At 35.4% G+C, this 25,630-nt stretch overlaps 1 protein-coding gene across 1 annotated transcript in view; it reads left to right on the top strand.

Annotated features, from left to right (window-relative positions):
- LOC118733997 (ras-related protein Rap-2a) overlaps nt 1-23,976 on the top strand; it is a gene marked incomplete in the record, with an annotated part of 87,483 nt that extends 63,507 nt beyond the window's left edge. The window contains 4 exon segments of the mRNA XM_036463664.1: nt 2,243-2,474; nt 13,444-13,641; nt 22,172-22,264; nt 22,356-23,976. Of these exon segments, the coding sequence (XP_036319557.1) occupies nt 2,243-2,474; nt 13,444-13,641; nt 22,172-22,264; nt 22,356-22,628 (796 nt within the window).
- Nucleotides 23,977-25,630: the final 1,654 nt, after the last annotated feature.

Below are 25,630 nucleotides of genomic sequence, written 5' to 3'. Positions count from 1 at the left end.
AAAAACAAAAAATTCGTTAGTTAGGACCTTTGTGAATTAAGGTAACGATATACTCCCATAGTAAAAAACGTAAAAAAGAAATAAATCAAGCAGTTCCTTAATGGTAATAAAGGATCTTAAACCGTTTAGAAAAGTTAATAATAAAGCTTTTATTAATCTGTTTAATGTTGTCATCTGTATTAGTATGGGGTATCAAATACCTTTGGATTCCAGCGTGATCTGTTGAGTCAGAGAGAGTTTTCAGCAAGGTCGAATTAACTACACGGTGCAACAAAAAAAAAAGTTATGAAATACACCCGAAACGAAACCTAGTGTAGCTTGTAGCTATGGTCGTGTACAACATAAAAATTGGTTCCGTATAGTTCCTGAGCCCTCAATTTTTATTTTATTTAAAACTCGTTATGTTCGTACTCGATGCACTTATGTATTAACTGCTTGTCTAGTTTGAAAAACCAAACCTGTTTTGAAAAGAGGATTTATAGACCTTTAATGTGTAACAATTTATTGCTAGACATAGCTTGTGGGGAGTTTTCATCGGTTAAACTTTAATAAACCCCTATTCTTTCCATTTTGACCATCGCTAATTTAAAAAATGTCTATGAAAGTTGCCAAATATGTAGTATTTGCCGCAAATAACATTTATTTTCCATTACATTGATTAAGTGAAGTAATGAAATTGCATAAAGATTGTCGAAGTTAAGCAATTTAAGCGAAAATACAGCCTTGAACTTATATGTGTGTGTGTACTAGTAGTTTACGCCGACAGTCTTTGCGGTGGCGGCTTCTTTAACTATAACAAGTAAGAAAGTCTAAGTTCGGGCGGAGCCGAACATTAAATACCCGGCGCAAGTATTAAATATATGTTTTTCACCTTTCCGAAAACTACCGCTACATGGTAAACCGGGGTGGTTTTACCTCTATTTTAAACATCTTCGATAGAACGTTCAGTTAGCCATAATGAGATAAACTTATATAGTCATATGTGGGCGATATCACGCCCATTTTCCAAAATTCCAAATAATATTACTTCTTTTCAAGGGATTGTTTTTAGAATAAATTTTGAGTAAATTAGCGTCCTTAAATTTCGAAATATTGAAGTTTCAAGCATTTATGAAATTTACCGTTATATGAAAAGCGGCCGTAATTTAGTCCGATTTCAATAATTTTCAACATTTTGCTTTTATATGGCATATCCATACCGAGTTTGGTACAAATTGGTTGAATGGTTACCGAGATACATATATGTGATCATAAGTGGGCGGTGCCACGCCCATTTTCCAGAATTTTATCATAAACTTATTTCTTCGTAAAGAATTGTTGCAAGCATCAATTTTTAATAAACTAGCTTTAATATGTACTGATTTATCGAAAATTTCGTATTTCTCTAAATTACCATTATATGAAATGTGGGCGTGGTTATTGTCCGATCTTAAAAAATTTCGGCAGAAATTGGTGCAGCGGTTACCAAGATATATACATGTAACGATAAGTGGGAGTGGCTACGCCCATTTTCCAAAAATTAGAATATTCTCATTTTTCGTCTAAAAATTATTGTAGATATCAATTTTAAGTGAACAATCTCCAGTAGTTACTAAAACATCGCAGTTTTCGTATTTCTGAAAATTACCGTTTTATGGGAAGTGGGCGTGGTTACAGTCCGATTTTGCTCATTTCCACCATCCGTCCTACGCCCGAAAGAAGTGCACTTACCAAGTTTCGTTAAGATATCTCAATTTTTACTCGAGCTATCGTGTACACAGGCGGACGGATGGACGGACGGACAGACAGACCGCTTAATCGATTTCTCTTCTCATTCTGATAACTTATATTAAACAAAATAAATAAATAAACTACTTTTTGTACCTTTACACGCCACGCGGTTTTTTGACACTTTTTCTCGCAAAGGGCCCGTTCGCCGATTTTGGTTTTTACCGGAAAATGTTCCTAGAATGCCAAATAGTCACATCCGACAGGAAAATCCGGGGTTAGAAAACTTTGGAGTTAATCTAGGTTCAAGCAAACCGTGTTTTATATAGATTATTCACATCACGGATTCTTTTTCAAAACGAACGCTTCGTTTTAATACAGCACTTTCGTTGACGTTTATAGTAAGATCAACTACGTTTCTTATTGATTTTAATATTTTTTCCCATCAGTGTACTAGTACAAGTTTTTAACAAACTTGCCTGTTTTTAACTGGTATTACATTTTCTAATCTTTTTCAAAATACGTCACATTACAGAGTTGGACGCAACAATGCAGTGGATGACGCCATTGGACCGGCAAACGCGCGTCACAAAATCGTTGTTATGGGTGCGGCAAAAGTCGGCAAAACCTCCATAATCACACAATTTCTATACAACACATTTAGCACCAAATACAAAAGGACCATCGAGGAAATGCATCAAGGCAACTTTTCAATCGCCGGCGTTAGCCTGACGCTGGATATTCTAGATACGGCCGGCTCCTATGAGGTGAGTGTGAATGTACGAATATATGTACATAAACAGTACTAAAACTAGCCCAAGTGAGTGTTACACACACGCACACACACTATAAAATATGTGCGGTAAACAACATCTCCCAGTCGGCAAAATAAGCATTAGGAATGCTCCTTTTTGATATTTTAAAACGAACGGCCTTCCTTTATGCCAGTTCTGTTCAGTTTCCATTAGAAAATGAAAACTAGCAATAAATAATAATGAGGCGGATTAATTTTAACTTCAGACCAAATACGCACGACATATCAACAGCGATTTTTTTCTTTACTACTTTTGGTGTACACCTTCTCTTCTGCCTTCCAATGTCAAAGCTAATCGAAGATCTTCTAAGACAGCTCCCAAAGAGAAAGCCCTACAGGAAAGCCGTGCTTGAAAACATTTATTTGGGAGCGCTTTTCAAATTGCCAACTGGGTTGTGTGTTCATATTTGTATATAAGTAAATTCATTAGGGTTTTCCAGAAATCCAATATACATATGTATCCTTCACTTTTTTTAGCTGAAACGCGTATGTATTATATATGAAATTAATCTTTTGGTCAAGAAGGACTGCACCGTGCGAGAATTTTACTTTGCCGAAGTAAAAAATTCGGAGCGGATAAATCGAATTAAATCCACATTTTTAATTTTTCAATATCCTTTTAAAGGTCATCTTCCTATTATTTTCGTGTTCTTTTATAAAATTCTGACATCCTGGTGGAACGCAAAATAGCTACATACATTTACTACAAATCTTCTTCTGAGAGACGCCAACAAATATAACATAAATAGTACGTCGTAGTTGAAATTGACTTTTACTCATTTAACCTCTCAAACCTTCCACTCGAAGGAATTTTACAAATCTTTGTGATTAGTACCAACTACAAGAGGTCGGAGACAACAGGATCGCTAGATCTTGCGGCGATTTCTCCCTAATGCGAAGTTTACTTACCTTACCTTATATTTATTTTTTCGGAGCCAAATCATGTTGTCGAAAGATATGTAGGTGCCGAGGGTCAGCTTGGCTAGAGCCTTTCATACAGCTGAACTCGGTTTGAGTGGACCATCCCCAATTATGATTACAAACTGAGTTTTCTGCGCAAGGTCAGCTTGATATTTAGTGGTAGTGAAAAGAAGTTTAACTTAGCACACTCCTCAACGAAGACGAAAATTGCGCTTTCACCATAAAAGCTTTATGAGTCTGGGTTGAGACAATACAACTCTATACATACATACATACATACATACATATATATGTTCATCGTGTGCGTATAAAATTTCGCAAAAAATCCCATATTTTGGGACACCTTAATGTTCACATGTACATACAGACATATGTATGTATATGTGTTTACGTGTAGACGAAGTTGTTGTCCACTTGCTGCGGTTGATTGCAGTCGCTGGACGTTGAAGATTGCATTGTTCAACCTCAACCATTTAGCTTGGTGGAGCACAACCAATTCGCATGTGGTAATTGCTATTATACGCCTGGTCCAGTGAAAAGGCGATTAGCCGGCTTTTATGTGCGGCCGCAGTAGTTACCTTGGCTAATCCCTTTTTATTTTCGTGTCCCCTTTTACTGCTTTTATAATTCATGTTTCCATAAATAAAAATGGTCCTCTCTAAAAAAACATGTTTTAAGACGAATTGGGTCGCTATAAAAAACCATGGTATTCATTTATTTTATTTTTTTAAGAATCGTTTTCGAAATATACTTACTTACATACATATATATATATACATATATATGTACATTGTACAAGCAAAATCATGCATCCTTATAGAGTTACCTCGGAACTAGCAAGGAAAATCCACTTTAATTTATTATTATGTTATGTGAAATGTTACAGTTAGGATGTACCTAGCAACAGATTTGTGGGTTATAAAGTTATTCCCTTATCCTTTAGTAGATAAGAATTTCGGCGTCAGTTGGCACGAAGAGAAGCGACTGGCGTGCTATTTTGGACTCAGCCAAAATCGGTTAGGTGGTTACGGTGCCAATAAATAAGATGAAGAAGAAGATACGAATGTTGAGAAAGCGTTTATCAGCAAATATTTCTGGATATACATATTTGCCCCCTACGTACAAAATTAATTTTGAATATATGAGCATATAAATAAGAGGTATATCTAGTATATTTGCATGAAATAACTATTTGCAAGCGCGTGCAATTTTATAGCCATTTTGTAAAGCATTCAAACCATCCGTCCGGGTTTGAAATGTCGTCGCTACCATGTCAAACTATCGAATGTGAAAATGGGTACTTTTCAGGAGAGCAAAAAGACTGTTGTATAAAATGTTGTTTTCATTAGGAAAAGGTGTTGTTAAAGCCAGTATCATCGTACAGTCTCATAAGTAAAAACACTATCAACTGATTGCCAAAAAATGTCTACCGCTGAGATCACCTGTTTTTGGCATTTGCTCTTATCCTTTTCAATTTCTTTCATTACTATTAGAATTTCTTTTATTTCTATTAACACACTGAACCAAAAACACCAATACACTAACCGCAAACTCACCTACAGCCTGACAGAAAAAAATGGTAAGAAGAAGAGTTACCTTACCCTGCAGTGAAAAATTATCAATTGTTAAAACTAACCAACTTATAGTTAGCTTTTTGGCGAGATTTCGATTAATACCTCACTTTTAATTAGCTATGACAAAACCAACTTAAAGTGAATTGTAAAGTCGTGCAGGAGTCATGCAGACGCAATCGGGAGTTGGTTTTCTTTACAAGTTTCTATTAAATATCCTGATACAAAAATTACTTTCAATACACTTTTTTTCTGAACTTCGCAGATTCTTTTTCATATTCAGGACAAATAAAAGGAAGATCGAAATTTTATACTATCATTTTGAAGTTATGTCTGACGGTGTTCGAATATGGGGCCACCCAGAGCAGAATATGTAAACAAATATGAAATGTAATAAAATAAAGTAAATAAATAAGTAAATAAAAAAGTAAAAAGACAAAAAAATATTTTGTTTTTCTTATTGATATTTTATGTCCAAAAGTAGTTAGTTACAAGTTAGTTGACATGTAATGCAGAGGTATCCAGGTCTGACTTTTTTGCGGCCATCGCCCCACAAAAGTAGTTAGCTTTTTTCGAACAAAATACACAGTAAATAGTTAGCACTAGTGTTCGCGTAAACAGACTAAAGTTAGGTATAAGCTAACGTCACTCCCTGCAGGGTACTTATGGAACTGTACGATGGCCAGTATCCTCTGCTTCTGAGAAAAAATGGTAAGAAGCAGAGTTACCTTACTTATGGAACTGTACGATGGCCAGTATCCTCTGCTTCTGAGAAGACTCGAAATTTGACGGTTTGCCTACTTGCGTATCATTCTAAATGCATGCACAAGGTATCGTAATTGAAAAAGCACTATTGCACATTCTATAGTTTGACATGGTAGCGACGATATGTTCGAAATAATCTATATATTAATACGCTAACATGAATTTTGTCTCCGTTCGTTTGGTGATTCTACCGAACCGATTTCCAAACCAAGAACACCATTGGAAAGGCATTTTTCTGTAGATGAGCAGAGTTGGTTTCAAAATTGGTTGAAAATTACGGCCAAAACCGTCGTTTAAACATTTTCGAATTGTGTATAGCTGTTGCTGCAACATGTTCAATTTGACATGTTTCGCCTGTTGTTTCACTTCGCATTTGAAGTTAAGCTTTGAAATAAAGATAAATATGAAGATGAAGAAATAAATGATAACGATGAAGTCAAAAAAAAAAGAAGACAAAAGAGAAGATAAAGAAAAAAATGGAGACAATGACGGATACATAAGAATTAGGGTAACTGAAAGGGTAAAAACATTTCTTGAATTTATGAAGTGAAACTTCTTTAGCGGCAGTTGGTTGGTTGGGAGTAAATTGTCAAATTCAAGGGGAATAGTGCACATGGAAATGGTTCTCAGCGGTTTAGCGGTTTGAGAATAAAAACAAAAACAAAGATGCCTAGAGGTACAGGCAAAAACGAAGATCAAAGTAAATTTTAACACTTTAGGGTAAAGGTGAACAGGAATATGCAAAAATAAATATAAATATGAAGAAAAGGATGAGGATGAAGATCGATATTGTTATCGATATAAAACTCGATATTTTTATCGATATAATAATCGATATTGCTATCGATAAAATAATCGATATTGTTATCGATACTGTTATTGATAAAAATAAACGCTATTGTAATCAATATAATAATCGATATTGTTATCGATATAATAATCGATATTGTTATAGATACAATAATGGATATTGTTATCGGTATAATAATCGATTAAATAATTGATTTTGTCATCGATTTAGTAATTTATATTGTTATCGATATGTACAATATTCGATACTGATGGTTGTTATATCTATCGATGAATAAACCGATTTTGCAATCGTTGTATTTTGCTATATGTATGTTTGTGGATATTGTCATCGGTATTTTTATTGAAACAGTTATCGACAGGGTTACCGATTCAATAATCGGAACATGGAATGCGATCACATTACATGACATCACATCACATTATATCACATGATATGATGAGACATCACATTATATTACATCACATAATATGATATCACATCACACGATATCACGTGACATGACATCATATGATATGACATCACATTATATAGCATGACATCCCATGACATGACATCGCATTACATAACGTGGTATCACATGATATGACATCATATGGCAAGACATCACCGGATATGGCAGCACATGACATGACATCCTATCATATGACGTAAAATCACGTCACATCTTATCACGTCATCACACCTCATCTCATCTACGTGAATAGATAAAGAAAAGGATAAAAGAAAAGATATGAAAGTTAAAAACAAAGATGAAGACCAATTTGCCGATTTCAAAACTAAGAACACCGTTCGAAAGGTAATTTTCTGTAGATGAGGAGAGTTTTTATAGTTTCGAAATTGGTTGAAAATCGTTGTTTAAAAATTTCCATATTTGTGTGTGGTTGTTTTTGCAACCTGTTCAATTTAAGCTGTTTCGCATTTTGTTTTACTTCGTATTTGAAATTAAACTTTGAAATAAAGATAAATATGAAGATGAAGAAACAAGTGATAACGATGAAGACAAAAAAGAAGGCAAAAGTGAAGATAAAGACGAAAATGGAGATAAAGGCGAAAATGGAGACAATGAGAAATACATAAGAATTAGGGTAACTGAATTTAAATTTTCCATAAAAGTTACCGAAATTTATCGAATCATCGAAGTTTATAATTATCGAAATTTATCCATGCTTATTAAGTTATCACAACGTATCGAATTATTCAAATTGATCAATGTTTATTGAGTTGTCGAAATTTATAGACAAAGAAACTTAGTTGTCGAAATTTACGGATAGTTATCGAGCTATAAAACCATGTGGGATTATCGAAATTTGGCAAGTTAAAGAAATGTATCAAGTTATCGATATTTATTGAATTATCATTATTTATAGACTTAACGAAATTTATCGAGTTGTAGTACTGCATGGAGTTTGGTTGATTCATCGAATCGAAGTTTATGGAATTTTCAAAATATATCCATTAATCGAAATTTCAAGATTATATAAGCTTATCAATTTATCACTGCTTATCGAATTTTATCGTGCTAACAGAGTGTAATGAGTTATCAAAATTTTTCGATAGTTTTCGAAAAATGTGGAGCTGTCAAAAGTAAAAATTTTTAAAGGTATCCAAAGAATTAACATTTTTGAGTTATCGAAATTTATCGAGCCCTCGAATTTCACAGTTATTGAAATTGTTCGAGTTAACGAATTTTGTTGTCGGAATTTAGTGTTTTTGAAATTCGTCCAACTATCGATATGTATCGAATCATTAATATTTATCGATAAAGTGGAATGTATCGGGTCAATTCTAAGTCCTGCTGAAGTCCAAAGATCTTCTAAGATAAAAAAATTTTAGTTTGGTTTTAGTTCCAAAGCAGTAGATGCTCCGGTAAGTTAATTTGCAACGTATAAGGTTTGCTACGTGTTGAGTTAGAAACCCTCTCCAAGGCTCCTAAAAACTAGAAAAACTGTCGAATTTCTACAGTAACTGGCACTCTAGTATTAATTATTACACATTAGTATAACCGCACAATTACATATACACAAGCGTAAACTGCACAGCACTGCAAAAATTCAAATTTGCTATTGCAAGAGTAACGAAATATAGAAAAAATAAAAACAAAAGAAGTTGAAGTTTGAAAGTTTGATTCTCATGAGAGCAACGTCAAAATGGTTTCTACACTGTGTATTTATGTGCCTTGGTATCGAGCTCTCAAGAAAAAAGAGATTTTCGTCAATCAAAATTTCTTACGTTAGTTTGTGGCTCTCAAGAAAAAAATGTTCGTAATTTTATTTCCTTAAGAAAATTTACAGCAACGGCAAAGTACTTTTTGCGTAAAAATAATATTAGCTAACCTGCGTACGGTACGATTTGCAAAGTATATTTGTAATCAAAGTATTAGATACATATTTCAAATGAAAACTACTAAAAACACATCATTTGCGTTATATCCGTCACTTAAGTGCCAAATTTTTCCCTCTTTGTTATTAATCCTTCGAAATAGATTTTGTAAATTGCACCGATTTGAAATCTTACGATATGCAGAACATGCCCGTTAAGCTTAGTATCCAGCTCTCACGAAACTCAAACACTCCAATAAAAAAAAAACTGATGAAATGGAGAAGACATTTCTGTGTCAAATTAACTTAAGGCAGTACGCAGTTATAATACAATTTTCTAGGGTTTTCTAAAGTTTTTTGTGAACAAAGAGCACAAGGCAACACATATTTTCAACAGGAATATATCGCGGTTTCATGATTTCGTGAGGAAAGTGTGAGATAACAGGTTGTGATATATCAGATGTAAAAATTTCTTGGACACTACTATTCACACAAACTAAATAATGGCAATTTTTTCTGGACAGTTTCCTTAGGAGCTGGATACTAAGTTTTAACCGATAACTTTTCAATGAAGAGGAGAAATGTCAAATGTTAGAGTGAACCGAAATGGACGCTGGCAAGGAAAAGAGATAATTTTTATAAAGGCTGCGTTTCTTTATACATTCCGGATAATCCCATTTCACAGCCGGAATAAACAGAATGCGTTTGAAATATAAGTAAACATATCATCAGGAACGTTCTAAAGAATAAATAAACAAAAAAGCTTATTCCAAACGTTCAGAATGAATAAAGAAATGCAGCCAAAATATTAAGTTTAAGTATATTTAAATTGCTTAAATTGCTTTAATGATCACAGTGGCACAAAGAAGAAATTTGACTTACCCTTGAGTTGTAAGAAAAACAAGCACAACAAGATTCAAGGCTATTAATCCGAGATTTGCCTCTGTAAACGCGGTGATCAACAAACGAGCTTTTATTGGGATTGTGTTTATAAGTAAGCTTACTTTTATGTGATCAGATTTAGAACAAAAATGATATAGCCAAACGCAAAATCGTATTAATTTAGAAAACTATGTACATATTTATCCTAAAGGCCCTTTCGGGTCTTTTGTTTTAGTTCATATTTCTAAATATTTTAGCAAACCATAAATAGGATTTTTTTGAATGTATTCACACCAAAGCCACCTCGCAAGTCGAAACAATCCCATCGCTGATATACTGACAATAACTCACAGTAATTTAAACGTAATCGAATGAGCTGCTGAGCTTAACAGAGGATCATAAGCTCTCGTTTTGTGTAACTTTTATCCCCTGAAAATGAACTCCACTTAAATGAACTATTACAAGCGTAGTTATGTAAGAGGACTATTGGCGATTGGTCGTTTGCGTAATATAAACGTAGAAAAAGCTTTCTTTTAATTCAATTGTTAGCAGGGCGGCTTTATGGCGACCAGCAAGCACAAAGGTTTAAAATCTAAATGACTACATTTCAAATAAAATCCTTTTAAAATTTTAGGCAGGACAACGTCTATCGTGTTTAGTAATAAACAATTTGTAAGTATGTATATACGATTTGTATACAGATATAACAAAGGTTACGTAAACTCAAGGAGTTTCATTTCGAAAGACTTAAGACTTAAAAATCTATAGTGGAAAGTTACCTCAGGCTCCGCAGTTCACAAGCGAAGGGCTTGAAATTCTGACCGAAAGATTTATCGGAAAGCCAGACGACTTACGAAAGGTTCCAAGACCAAAACGAGTTCCGGTAAGAACAACCACGAGGATCAGGTGGGTCATGTCCAGAGCATAGTTTAATTAAAAAGAAAACTGTTTTAAATACTTTTGAATGGTAACAGTAATGAGAGCATTGGTGAAATCGACTTCCCCCTATGACGAGGTACGAATAGGAATTTCTCGGATGATAACAACAAAGCTGCTGGAGTTGACGACCTGCCAGTTAAGTTATTCAAGTACGGCAGCGAGTAGTTAATAAGGTGCATACTTAACAACTTGTGCATAATATGGTCGAATGAATGCATGCTCGACGACTGGAATTTAGGTGCGTTCCGCGGAATCTAAAACATCGCGCATAAGGCCTTACGGTCAACGAACTGATGGGGCCTTATGGTGTGGCATAAGACCAGGTATCTGCCAAGCGCCAAACCTTGGAAAATACCAGCTCTGTCAGAATTTGGAAGGCCTTCTTCGAGCCGTTCTATGCCAAACGAGGTTTCAGGCGGAGCCTCTCTACCGTGCGAATTCTTTAATCTGCTTCTGGACAATATAATAAGGGCTGCACAACTTAATCGCTTTGGTACAAGGGCGTAAAGCTGCACCTGTATATGATCAAAAGAGTTCAAGGATTCTTATGTTACAAAAATTTTGTTTACCACTTTAGTGAGACTAATATTAGAATACGAACCTTTTGTTTGGAACTCCCACTACCAAGTTCATTCAGAAAGGATTGAACCAATTCAAAAACAATTCTTGCTTCTCCTTCTCCTTCCTTACACTAGTCGTCTAAACCTCATTAATTTGCATACACTTGCACAGTAATTATCGTAAAATTAATGCCAGGTTTGATTAATAGCCAGTTCCTTTTCGAGTATCAAGACATCTCTCTCAATAATTAAAATACTATCTTTCGCATCTCCAATCAGCTGATGAATCTGATTCCTCAAATTACTCAATTTCGATTATCAATTTAATTGGAAATTGTAACTGTTCACAGAATTGAACTTTACTTCAATTCAATTTATTTACTCTGTGGCTTATCTTTTAATTTTATACTCTGTTGATCCTCTCGCGAACCCAAAATATGTTCAGCCTATATTCTTTAAAAGATGTTTTGTTTTGCTTTTGACGAATATGTTATTGAATTTGTTTTGTTTTTCAGTCATGCTAAAAACTCATTCACCGGAAAAAAATTTTAAGTCGCATTGTTGAAATTGAAACTTCTCAACTCGCGAAAATGGAGACTCATATCAAATTCCAAATGACGGCTTTTTCTCTACCCAAATTGTGTGGGCAGTCACACAGAATATGCCCTGGCGTCTCCTTTACCAGCCCACAAAAGACTCGGGCCCATGCAAGCGCATTTGGGCTCTACGCTTTGAGGGACAGTTAGCCCCTTCGTTGCCTTCAAACCCTTCATGTCCCGAAACCCACCAAAGAGTTACGCTCTTTTGGGCTCCCAGGTAGTCCAGAGAGTTTAACAGCTGTCCACAAGACCTGATACCGTTTTAAAAGAGCCTAACGCTTTTAACGCTGCCTGACTATCCGACATAATATTTATTCTGGACCCATTTGTCATTCTACAAAGACATTCGCGAACTCAGGTTTCCATTGCTAAGACCTTCACCTGGGAATATGGTTTGGTATTTACCTATTGGCAGACTTTTCTAAAATCATGGTCCAAGTACGCCTGCCCCAGTACTCCCGTCGTCCATCTTCGATCCCTCGGTTATCATACTTGGGACCCTTTGTCAGTCATAGTTATTATCGCTTCACAGCAGTCTCTTTTACGAATTCTCGAGATCATCCAGGAATGGCTAGAGAACCTCTGAAGATCTCCGCATTTCATACTGGTCGTAGTGGGTTGCCTCTCTTTCAATCAGAATAGACTAAGGAGAAACGCCTGTAATGACACCAAGGGCATCCAGTGGGGAGGTGCGCATAGCTCCTATGATGGCCATGTGGACCAGTCGGTGCAGCTTGCTCAAGTTTAACTTGCTTAGCTCTTGGCCACCAGGCCAGTTCCGGATATTAAAAACAGTCTCCAGTAGTTTACCACAACCAGGCTGGTCGAGAGGGAGCGGCAAAGGGGTGAATCCCCAGGGCCCGGTATTTTTAAGGGGCCTGTAATATCAGAAACATAACTTTTTATTTTTTTTTTTTTAATTCGTTATAGACTTTTTTATAAATATATTCCGAGTCGTGCTGATTGTTTCTGACTCAATACATTAAAGAAAATAATCACACGCTTTTAAATTAATACAATTTAGTACGTAATAAGGGTCCGTGATTTTATAGTCCGGGACCGAGATTTCTCTCGACGGCCTTAATCACAACTTTGTATACGAATCAGGGACATTTACATATTTTCTATTTTTGCACTTAAACTTTGCGGTTATTGCAACATTAATTATTACAAGGTTGCAAATGCATTTCCACACTTACTCGTTTATACTCCGTGCTTTTAAATAATTGACAACCAAGAAAAACAAAAACAAATATTTATGCAGGTTATAAAAACGTTCTTCCTATTTTAGATATGACACTCAGGAGTTTAATTCACTAGCGGAATTAAATGGGAATTTTATTCATCACCGTATACTTATTCTCGCATTGTGTCGTTCTTTTTGCACTCTTTTCATGCAAATAAGAATCGATTCATTGCGTTTATACTTAAAAAATATGCATATCTAAGAGAAAACAATAATAATATGTAAATTGTTCACTCATTCTCATTGCCTTCTCATTATTTTATTTTTCATTTTTCTGTACGTGCGTTCTGTCGCCCAATTTGAGCAGTTTCCAGCAATGCGCGCCCTCTCCATCTCATCGGCGGATGCATTTATTCTGGTATATGATGTCACCGAAGCTTCCACATTCGAGGAGGTTCGCATGATACGCGATCAAATACACGAGACCAAAGCAACCTCAGCTGTACCCATTGTGGTTGTTGGCAATAAAATTGACCTAGTCGCCGAGAGAGAGGATGCCAGAAAGGTAAATCAGACATTGAGACTTATGTATGTAGACATAGAGACTTACCAATATTTGCTTCTTTAGCCTATTATATGAGTATTTACTTATGTATGTATATGGGTGCACATAAGAAGGTACAAACATTGTAGTACCGTAAATTTATTATCAGAATTTGTAACACATTAACGGCGGATTTCGATAAATTTGTCTAGAGCTAAAGACGCTACCGACTCTCTGTTATATGCATGGAGTCGAAGATGTCGATAACGATATTTAACCGGAGTTTAGTGTTAACCAGACATTGAGTAACCGGCTAAGTTGCCACCAGTTTCAAAATTTCAGTTTCAGTAAATTGAAAAGATAAAGTAAATATTGCAATATGGATGCCAAAAGAAAGCGGTTACATGCGAAAGAAAGAAAGCTTACATTCGAAGATATTTTTGATCAGGACTGCCACCTGCATGGAAAATCTATATACTTATCTTACTTACTTACTTACTTTTATCAAATTTAATGAGTTATATCTCATTTTGAAGGGGACTGACTGCTCGCGTACTTGCGAAAAATAGTCACTTTGTTCAAATTTAGTTATTTATTAAAAAAAAGTGGTTTTAAAAAGCTGAAAGCACTTTATCCGGTCAATAAGGCGCCATATTTTCCATAATCTTCTATATATATAAAATAATAGCCATTTTCGTTGTTCGGAGTTAACTCAAAAACTACTGCATAGATTTCAGTCAAATTTTCAGGGGTTATACCTTGCATAGTTGGTCCTATTATAGGTTACCAGAAAACTCGGTAGGTGGCGCTGGGGTCGAGTTATTTATAAAAATCGTATTTATGAACCGATTTCTTTTAAATTCAAAAGGTATAGTTTCAGCATAATGGAAAATACGTTTACCAAAAACGGAGCCGCTAGGTGGTGCGGGAGGCGAGTTATTTATAAAAGTTGTGTTTATGAACCGATTTCGTAGGCATGATGAAAAAAGCACTTGCGAAACCCGCTAGGTGGTGCTGGAGTCGAGTTATTTATAAAATCCGTATTTATGAACCTATTTTGTTAATACACATTCGAAACGTTTATTACTTTAATGATGATTTTTTTTTCATTCGAAACATATTCAGCCTTATCATGAGTTTCATCTTCCTTGAACCGGTTCACTTTTCGCTTTTGGTTTCCATGTACTTACTATGTGCGAAACTCAGGATAAGGAAGATTACATACATAAAATGATAGCCATTTCCGTTTTTCGGACTAAATTCAAAAACTACTCAATAGAGTCCAGTCAAATTGTCGGAGGTCCTATTATAGGGACTAGAAAACACGCTGGTGGCGCTGGAGTAGAGTTAATTATAAAAGTCGTATTTATTAACAGATTTCGTTCAAATTCGCATTGCTAAAAATAGGACCGCCGGAGTTTAGGTATTTAGAAAATCCGTATTTTTTATAAAATCTGATTGGAATTCATAATTCGTATTCATTTCATGACAAGCAAAGGTTTTGCAGAAAAGGGACCCAATGGATGACGCTGCACCCGAAAGAAACCCCCGTGGGGTTTGTTCATCTTAGACGAATTTACGTTTCAGTTGGCTAAATCAAGGATGGGTTTAAGTATGCATATAAAGACCGTAACACTGTGTAAGCGTGATCTTGCTTCTACCTCCGATTGACGAAGTTGCTCGAGGCGACCGTTATTACAGCAGTAAGACTCAAAGAAACCAATTCATAAATATTAATACGAATTGTAAAAGTGGAGAATTGACAAGGAAAGATTCGACCACATCTGTCCAAGAAGGAACACGATAGGTATATCAATGGCTTCATTTGAACGATATTCATGAGATCACACGACTCATTTAGCCAATGTACGCGAAAACTTTTCATCCCACAGGGCAGCGAGGATTCTTGGCCTTCCTATAATTGAAAACGCTCACCTGTGCTCTTGAGTTTCCGTTTTTCCGACTTTTATTGGCTTACATGGTACACCGGACCAATGCTGAAGTTGCAGGATCATAGAAGAATATTACGCACGCATGGCAGATATCTCACAGGTGGAAATAAGACCATAAGTAAAACGCATTACATCGAAAGGGATTAGTATTCCATATGGAATCACAGCGCTACTATTCTTGGCATATGTGTGAGGAGGATTCCGTTTTTTAGTCGTTTCAATTTAAACTAAAAATGTTCACTTTACAGACTGCTTTTGCTTTTAAACGCTATTTTTGAATTGGCCAACGCAAAAGATCTTATTAGGCGCCGCGAAGCAAGCGGGTATTTGCTATTACTGTATAAAATGGAATGATTGAAACGCCATTTTGAAGAAAAGCTTCACTGCTTGAGGTTAAAACAAAAACCTTTCGATAGGGTTTCCACCCTCTTAAAATTTTAGGGACTTAAGTCAATATATTGAGTAAAATATTACAACGCATTCAGGGAATGAACGGCATTTAAATGCACTCTTAACCAGAAGTAATAATTTTCAAAAATGTGTATCTATATACATACAAGAGCTGTCTTTTTGTTTTGTTAACAGCATGTTGGATAGGTTAGGTTAGAGTGCGTTGCAAATTATTACCGGTTCCACTTACAATTTAATTCAGTGTTCGTAAACCATTCGCCGATTAAATTATGAAACATTGTCTCACGCAACAGCAATTTACAAAGATTGGCGATTAGCAGTGCAAATAAAAAACCTCAGCAACGCGCCCAAGTTAATGCAGGACGACCTTAGGAGGAACAAGCACCTTAACAACTGAAACAATTTATTTCGTTGAAATCTATCAGTGTTGTGCGATTAAACGCCAGATCATTGGAAAATTGCAATTACTTCGTAGGTTATTTAAAATGGCAATGGAAGATATGCTTTCTGACAACCAAAAACCTATAATTAGTGCAGATAAATGTGCGTCTGGTAGTCGTTAAGTGAGTAGTTGGTAAAAGTGTTGTCCCAAAAATGTTCCATCAAAAAATTAATTTTGGGCGATAGGAAGTTCGCCGGGTACGCTAGTTTAATTTAATCAAATTGATAAAATAAATAAAATTTTCAAAATGTGGGTATTAAACTAAAGGAGTTTAAGAACGCTTATAGCCGAAAATGTTTTTGAGGAGGGTTGCCAACTGCTTAAAAAATTTAATTCAATAGATTGATAAAATAAATTAAATATTATAACATGGGTATCAAACTAAGGAGGTTTAAGAAAGTTTATTGTCCAATATTAGCTTAAGTAGTTACAGATTTAGCGCAATTTTCATATTTATATAAGTTACCGTTATATGGGAGGTGGGCCAACGGACCAATTTCAAAATTGTTCAACAGTCAATGTTCGTACCGTGTTTGGTAGGGATCGGTAAAGCGGCCTCGAAACACAGCATTTCAACACAAATCGTCGGTTCCTCTCCAATTTTTCAAAAATTTTAAACTATCTTATTTTATGCCGAAATTCTACTTCCCTTACTAATTTTCAACAATTTGGATCCATTAGTTACGAATATATCGTAGTTTTCATATTTTTCGAGAATACTGTTATAGGAGCGCGATTTCGCCCATTTTCAATATCAACCTCCCTTGGGTAAAGGGCAACCTACATAATAAATTTTATTGAGATACATTTGTATCTGAATTTCTGTTGGAGTCATCGTTTACACGTACAGACGTGCGGATATATCTAGAGAGTCGCGGACGGGACTAGGACAGGTGAATGGCTTGAGCTGCCATCGTTCTACGAGCTGGCTTCATTAAGCCTTTCGCCTACAATAACGACAACATCTCGTGCAACTAGATCAAGTGGAGGTGGATTCAACATCGCATTTAAGACTCTTTTGTCTACTTCTGAGCGCTATTTATTTCGCTGTGTTATAATTCCAGTGCAGTCTGCTTACGAGAATTACCCCTTACTTCTTGCCTTCGTTATCACTTGCTGCAAGATTTCCCTCATACATAGGTAATTATCCTGTGTTCGTCTGCCTCCATGGATAGAAGGTTTGTCTTGATAGGGTTTAAAGTGTGTTTTTCCAAAATTTTCTCTAGTGACTCCCTTATTGACCTAAAGTTTGCTTGCTTTCGTATGAGAAGCTCTGCCTGACTTCGGTACAAATACCCTTCTAACGTCCCTCCACATCATTTGGGTATAGCATAGCTTCAGAAAGCTGACGGTTTTTAATCATGTTTTAGTCTATAAGTATTCCAAGGAGATTCGTATAGGTTGAAAGTACATATATCCCACCCTATTTTACTACCACTTATGATTACGTTGTTGAACTGTGGTCTACACCACCTGTGAACTGTGTATTAAAAGTTCCGCTGCATTTGTATATCTAGAAATAAATTAATGGTTTCTGAATTTGAGGCCATTAAGGGTAGTTATTCGTGTATATTGAAATAGCTTTCTTGTATCCTTTTTTAAACTTCTCTGGGTCAGAAGATTGCGAATGGAGCATGTAAGTAAGTTCCTTTTACTATTATTTTAGGATAATCACTTCCTCAGTAACTAAAGTGGGCGGAAGCTAAATTTTTCGTATAAGTGTATGGTAGTACTAATGTTGGTCCTTCTAATGTTTTCTGAATTCCCTACACTTATGGTATTTGGACAGAGAAATGCACTGATACTTTTTTGATTAGAATGCGTGCTCTTGGTTTACCTGTGCCACCACTATAAAAGAGGTTATGTGTGCTGCTGTTAAGTCCTTGTATCTAATCACCTCTGACCCACGGCTCCTGGATTAGGCTGACGTCGATGCTTTCCCTCTCCGAGAAGGATTGACAGATTATCTGTCGCTAGTGTTTACAGTAATCGTAATCAATGTTGCCAAACATGGGCTTTTCCTACCAAAACTGGTAGGTTTTTTTCCATTTGGTAGGTTGGTAGGCTTGATTGGATTTTGGTAGGTTTCGGTACTACGAGTAATAGTTACTTGAGAAAAATAGAAAATATGTATCTCCAAACATTTTAGCTATTTTTTTACCTTAATATTTCACCGGTGCGTTCGTATAACGGCGGCCGCAAACATGATTCCTCAGTACAAACGTATACCCTTATTATTGCCAATATACAATACGAACATCCATATATACTTTATGGCGTACTTGGACCAAGATTCCAGAAAAGTCTGCCAATGGGCTTGTACCCAACAATATTCTGGGCGGGGGTCTTCGCAGTCGAAGTCTGTGTTCTCGAATTTTATCGTAGAAGGCAAATGAGGCCAGAATAAATATTATGTAAGATATTCTGGCAGATTTAGGAGCCTTAGAGTCTTTTAAACGGCATCAAGGCTTGTGAACTCTTGAACCACCTGGGAGCCCACAATTGCGTACCGCTGTGGAGGGTTCAGGGACATGAAGGGTTTGAAGGCAAAGAAACGGCTGACTGTCTTGCAAAGAGTGGAGCCCAAATGCGTTTGCATGGTTCCGAGCCTTTCTGCGGTACATCTAAAGGATACACTGCAGACCTACTTAGGAGCTAACTGCGAATTTCTGCACACTGGCGGAAGTCGAAGGGAATAAGACAATCAAAGAGATTCATAATTTTTCAGGAGGAACTCCGAAAGATACCTTGAACTTAAAACTCTTACTGGCTACCTGACAGCACACTGCAAGTTAACGTACCGGTGAAGGAAACCCCAGAGTATATTCTATGTGCCTGTCCACGAAGCATGAATAGTAGATTGATGCACTTTGGAGAAGGATTGCCTTCTCCATCTAAAATATGTATCCAAAGTGCCGAGCTTTTTAAATAGCCTAAGGTTGGAGCGATTACAATTAGGATTTAGCACAGTATATCTTCTTAGGTCGCAACGCGGGTATCTCCGACGTAATAATAATAATATAGTCACTTGACACGAATAAAGACGCTCGAGTGTTTTGACGGCGTGAAAAAAAATTTGTGAAAAAAGACGCGTAAACATGGATTCAACATCATTCCGGAAAAAAGACTCTTTTGGGAATTCGTATACTCGCAAACATAGTTGACCGCGAAAATAAGTCTTCTTCGTTTTTCTTCGCCGTCAAAGAGGTTAACACGTCTTTCTTTGGCCTCGCCTATGTTAAGGGCCGGTTACTACGATTAAACATAGTTATCGACGTTACCAACTCCCTGTGTTATGCATGGAGTCGAACACTTCGATAAAGATGTTTAACCGAAGATTAGTGTTAACCAGACATTGAGTAACCGGCCCTTAGAATTATTCTTCCCCGAAATTTTTTACGCGTCTTTTTTCGCTGTCAACTTTTGAGCTCGCGTCTTTATTCGTATCTAATGACGATATGTATCTATGTATGTACAGTAAAATGAATCGTTATATTTACGCAGTTAATTTGTTTTTATTGTACTGTACTAGCTGTGTTTTAGTTTTACTAAATGTTATAATAGCTGTTTTTAAAAAAATTGACATTGGAAAAAAATACATTAAAACTCAAAAAAATGTTTGGTAGGTTTTGGTTGGTATTGGTAGGAAATTTTGGAAGGAAAAAAAATGTGTCTGTGGCAACGCTGATCGTAATCCTAAAAATTCCGTAATTATAATCATGAAAATTATGATTACGATTACAGTAGTCGTAATCGATAATTTTTTAGGATTACAGTTAAGGTAATCGCAATGATGCAATTCATGTCTACGATTACAGTAATCGTGAAATTAGTTTTGCTTAGAGCAAATATGGATTTCTACACACCAAAATGGTTTTAAGTTATGAATTCGCATATTTGTTTGAAATTGTTGTAATATACTACACAGACTCGCGGTCGCAGTATTTCCAATATTGTTTGATTTTGATCAACTGCATTACTTCAACTTTAAATCAATTTTATATACTTTTCGGTGACAGTTCCGCTCATTTACTTAACTACTAAACCTCTTCAGAATATCAGTAAATCGCAATCAACATTTTCTTGATTACGATATCAGAAACTGTAACCAAAATATTTTTAGGATTACAATTAAAGTGTTCGTAATCGTAATTTTCATGATTACAATTACTGTAATTGTAATCTTAAAATTTCTACGATTACAATTGCAGTGCTCGTAATCATGTATTTCATGATTACGATTACAGTAATCTTAGCCCTTAAAATTTTAAGATAAAAATTATTATAATCGTAATGGTAACATTTATTATTACAATTAAAATAATCGTAATCGTATAAAATTAAGGACTACAATTAAGAATCGTAATTAGAATGTAATCGTAATCATAAATAGCCCAGCTCTGGTGCATATATGGGAAAATCTTTTTTGATGGGGATTTTTCAATAAAAATTATTATTTTTTTGAATTTAGTAGCAAAATATTTGTTTACCCCTTCAAGTATCACTTATATATATGTATGTATACTTTACTTGTGCTCTTTAATAAATTTTGAGTTGTGCAATTTTCATACTCGGCTTGGTAGCAATTGGTTGATTTCAGTCAAATAGTTATTTTGTTAAACAGCACTAAATCACTTGACAACATAGCTTTTGCTGAACTTGGTTATACACAAAAAAAAAATAAAAAAGAATACATAGTTATTGTTGTTTTCCAGACATAATCCGATTTATTCTTACATGCATACATACATACGCCTTTTTCAATTCAGTACTGTCTTTTGCCCTTAGCTCCCTCTGAGATTAAATATTATTCATGTTCCATTAAACAGTGAACTGGTACACTGCGTTTTGAATCCGTAGGAATTTTCGCTGTCAGGAAGTGATTGCTCATCAGTCATCATTCCAATAAAGTATTCCTAGAGGAGTTTAGCCACTGCTTAATTGTTTTCATCGACCATTTGCTAGCCACCCACAACCACAATTTTCTGCTCTTAGCTTTCTCTCCTTGCAGCTGTTAAAACAATAAAAATGCAAATTTTATCAGCGTTAAAGCTCTTAATTTTCTTTTAATGTCATTATTTCTTTAGAAATTGTTGTTTAAAACCTAAAATGTTTTTAACATCATCAAGATATTATTTAACACTCCGAAGATCTCGCGTCCAACTACATTGTTGTGAAAGAAAATATTGATTTAAACATTTGTATATTGCATACGTTTTACATTATAGAAGCACAAATGTTTGGGACTTTTAACTTTAGGGTGGCCCCAGATTATGTTAAACCCTGAAGGGATTATAACCCTTCTACTATGTTTATGTTGAAATTTTAACTCGAGTTTAACGTTTTGAGTTTTTGAACAACTGTCAAGTGTTCTCAATGGGGTATTAAATAAACTCAGAGTTTAATTAGACATTTGTTTGTTTACTTTTTCTTATTCACATTTTCTTATGAATTTACAAATACACCGAATATGCTCTTGCACATGCACAATATCCTGAACATCCCATAGAGTTTAAAAGAATATCAAGCCAGTTTTTATTCCAATCCTTTTAAAAAGTTAGTTAATTTAAAACTTCGAAGTTGGGTCGGTAAAATCAAAAATTGATCTGTAATTTTCAGAATTAATACAGGAACATGCATTCAATAGGCACGCATATTACCTTCAAAGCACATATGTACATAAATATATATTGTATAAAAACCATACATAATGATTTCAATAAATTTTAATTTTTTTGTTTATTAGGTTGAATATGCCACAACAGAATCTGTGGTTACCTTAGACTGGGAAAATGGTTTTGTCGAAGCCTCTGCAGCCAAAAATGAAAACATAACGCAGGTAAAAAGAATTACAAACATACATATATTATCTGAATTATTATTGCTAGCGTTTCATTTTTTTCCCCCAATATTTTATTTCCTCGTCACAGGTCTTCAAGGAGCTTCTGTCGCAGGCGAAAATCACGTACAATCTGAGTCCAGCACTACGACGCCGTCGACAATCGTTGCCACAGCAAGTAGGCAATAATGGAGCAGGCACACCAACACATCATCATCCACACTTAGCAAACACATCGGCGGCGGGCAGCGCACATGCAGCGACCTTGCCTTCGCATGCCCCAACGGCGGCGCAATTGCAACATTTACAAAGGATACAGGAACGCAGTTTGGGCAGCAAACGTAATTCGTGTACCATATCCTAAAGTCAATAAGCATACACATGAAGTGCACATGCGCACACATACATCAGCATTGCACATATTTCAAATGGGAGCGAATGCAAATGCGAAAAGGCACGTAATTTTTTAATGCCCTTACTTAGTAATGGAGGAAATGCATTAATCTTGGCACCTGCTTTCAGGTAAATTCTGCGGCAACTAACAAATGTAAATATGCTGTTGTGTGCGCGTGCATGTGTGCGTTAGTGCATTTTCACTAAAAATCAGAACTAAAATAAATATAAGGGGATAAAATTCAACCTAAAAAGACATACATACATATGCACATAGATATACTACAAACATAGTGGAGCTTTCCTGTAAGTTCTTTGCAGCAAATTTGACAAAACAAACAAGTAGAAATTTAGAAGAGATTTATAATCATTTTAAGTTCTTCGACTTCCGACTGAAATTAGGAATCTATGCAATAACACTGCTGCATTTTAGAATCAAAAAATTAAATGGAAGTTGGTTTAAAAGTATCAGAAAATAAGTTTTTTTCTTCTTCAGGGGAAGTCATTTTAGCACCTCAACCAAACGCAACTCACGATTCAAGATACATACATACATTATGAATTTACGCTTCCTCCTTAATCCGCAGAAAATTTCCATTTTCTGTGACCCCAAGTAAAATTTGGCGCTTTGCAATTTTGTGTAATATTTTAACCCTCTGTCATTTTTTGATAACTGGGTCTAAGAGACCCGTTCTGTTAAAATCTAAAGTTTTACAATGTTCTACAAAAATGTTTTGCTTAATTTTACCAAAGCGGTTTTAAGACAAGAACTATATTTGAAGTCAGTTTATACTTAAATGAGTTGTATTAAAATTGGATTTTTGTCCAAATGCGAAAGCATTCACCCACTGCAAAAAAAAAATGCTAACCATTGGGAATACATAGTTTGCTTGAGACTCAAAAGTGGCTGCTCCTCTGAGTTAGAATATAAGGTGACCACCCTTTTTTAAGATTGACGAACCCCACAATACCCGGAGCTCCGCAAATCAAGTTTTACATTCCCTGTAACTAGCGTTACAGTGTTAGAATAAAATCGATTACCATGCAAAAAGTCGTAAATTTTTCGTAATTTGACTGCACTAGATATTTTATACTCAGAAGTTTTTAAGAGATTTACAATTAACTTTTGCAAATAACTATACCTATATTTCGTACAGATTCCTAATCTTAGCTGAGCGACACATACACTGTACTTTTTGGAACCGGCAACCGAAACTTGTGAAACGCGTCTTACTCAATTGAAGATTCATGTTAATCTTCTGATTTAATTTACATACTCATAATTTTTTTCTTTTTGTTATTTGGCACAGCAACAAAAATTCGCCACCTGTTCATCAAAAGTCTTTACATATCCTTCAGCTTTCGTTATCTATTCATGGGTAATGAGTAGAAGGATCTTCTCACCGGGTGATTATTATATGCCGTGTCTAGTCTCAATGGTCAGTAATCAGTCGCAACTAATCTCATACGGGTATTATTGGAGATCAACTCATCTCTAACGGCAGTATTAACAATTTTATGTTATGTATGCACTTAATCAACTCCAATTAGAAAATAATGTATTGTTTGCGTTAGGAGAGAGTGCCCATAGATTACGTATATTCGTACGTACTTATCGTCACCTTAATTCACAAAGGTCCTAACTAACACTTTTTTTAATTGCTTTTTTCACAGATTTTAGTAAGATGTATTAATGTACCCATAATATAATCAAAATTTTTAAGTGTTAGTACCAAAAACAACGGAGTTACACGCCACTTTTCAAAAAGCCCTACCTGCTTTTGATACTCTTTTTATAATGTTTTTGGCTTCTCCTTAAAATAAAAAAAATTGTTGGTTAGGGCTTTTGTGAATAAAGGTAACGATATATTGATTGGGAAAAAAAACGTGCGCACGCACGGCTAACACCTCGGCTACGGCAACCGCTGTGATTTTCATGCACCCGTATTTCCTGATAGAATTTTCGGGTGTCTAATGCTTCACTCGTTCAAGGTTCCATAATATCGTCGCTTGGCACGCAATACTTCGTACCCTCCAAATGCAATGCATTTACTTATGTATGTATGTATATGACGTATGGGGTGGCATAGAAAAATATTTATTTTAGTTACCCTATCTCGGTGCTTGCTTACTTCACAAATTTACTTTGCGTTGTATTTATGGTTTCAAAAAGAAAAATATACATATGTATATATTTTTTAATTTCATTAATATTATTGCTAAAAGATAAACAGATAACACGTAGGGTCAGTTTTTCAATGCACGATTGTGATATAAACTTAGTTTAAACGCTCGAGCTGGCTAGTTTAAACCAAATGCCAGCCAGCTCTTCAATATAAACGCAGTTTACATAATCCAAGTTTAAAGTGGCACTGAAAAACTGGCCCTAAGACCTCCTCGGTGGCAGAACTTTTAATTAGCCTTTCGAAAGGCAGAAAAGAGCTTTCAAGGCAATTGCAGAATTGCCCTGTAAATTTCTTTGTTCCTTTCAAAGGTTAAGGGAAAGAAAAAAGTGTAATGAAAAATCTTGAAATATGAACTCGAAAATTATTTTGGTTTTATCTTTCGAGTCAAATGTGTTGCGAAATTCTAAAAGAAGGCTCTTTATCATGAACGTATGGTATTATCAATTATTCTGTACAAATGGCATCCAGCGAGCCCTAACTGCGAAAATAACGTGCGCAAAATTTTTTCAAAATTTTATTTTTGATGTAGAAAAGGCATTTCAATATCCCTTGCGTTATTCTCGAGGTTAGGGCTCGATATAATACGAGTTTATACTAAAGTGAACTTCTCATAAACTTCTTCCGTTCAAAAATAGTGATTTAGAAATGAGTTACCTGATTTCAAAACTACAATTCACTTAAATAATAAAACTAATCAGCTACTCATGACTATGTATTTACTAAACATGCTTTAACTAGAAAAACATACAAACAAGTATTGCTCTCTCTCTCTACGGTCATATTTATA

Source organism: Rhagoletis pomonella, unplaced genomic scaffold (genome assembly GCF_013731165.1).
Source record: "Rhagoletis pomonella isolate Grant_MI unplaced genomic scaffold, Rhpom_1.0 Rhpom_scaffold_00002, whole genome shotgun sequence".
Taxonomy (NCBI): Eukaryota; Metazoa; Arthropoda; class Insecta; order Diptera; family Tephritidae; genus Rhagoletis; species Rhagoletis pomonella.
This window is presented reverse-complemented; position numbering and strand designations above follow the sequence as displayed.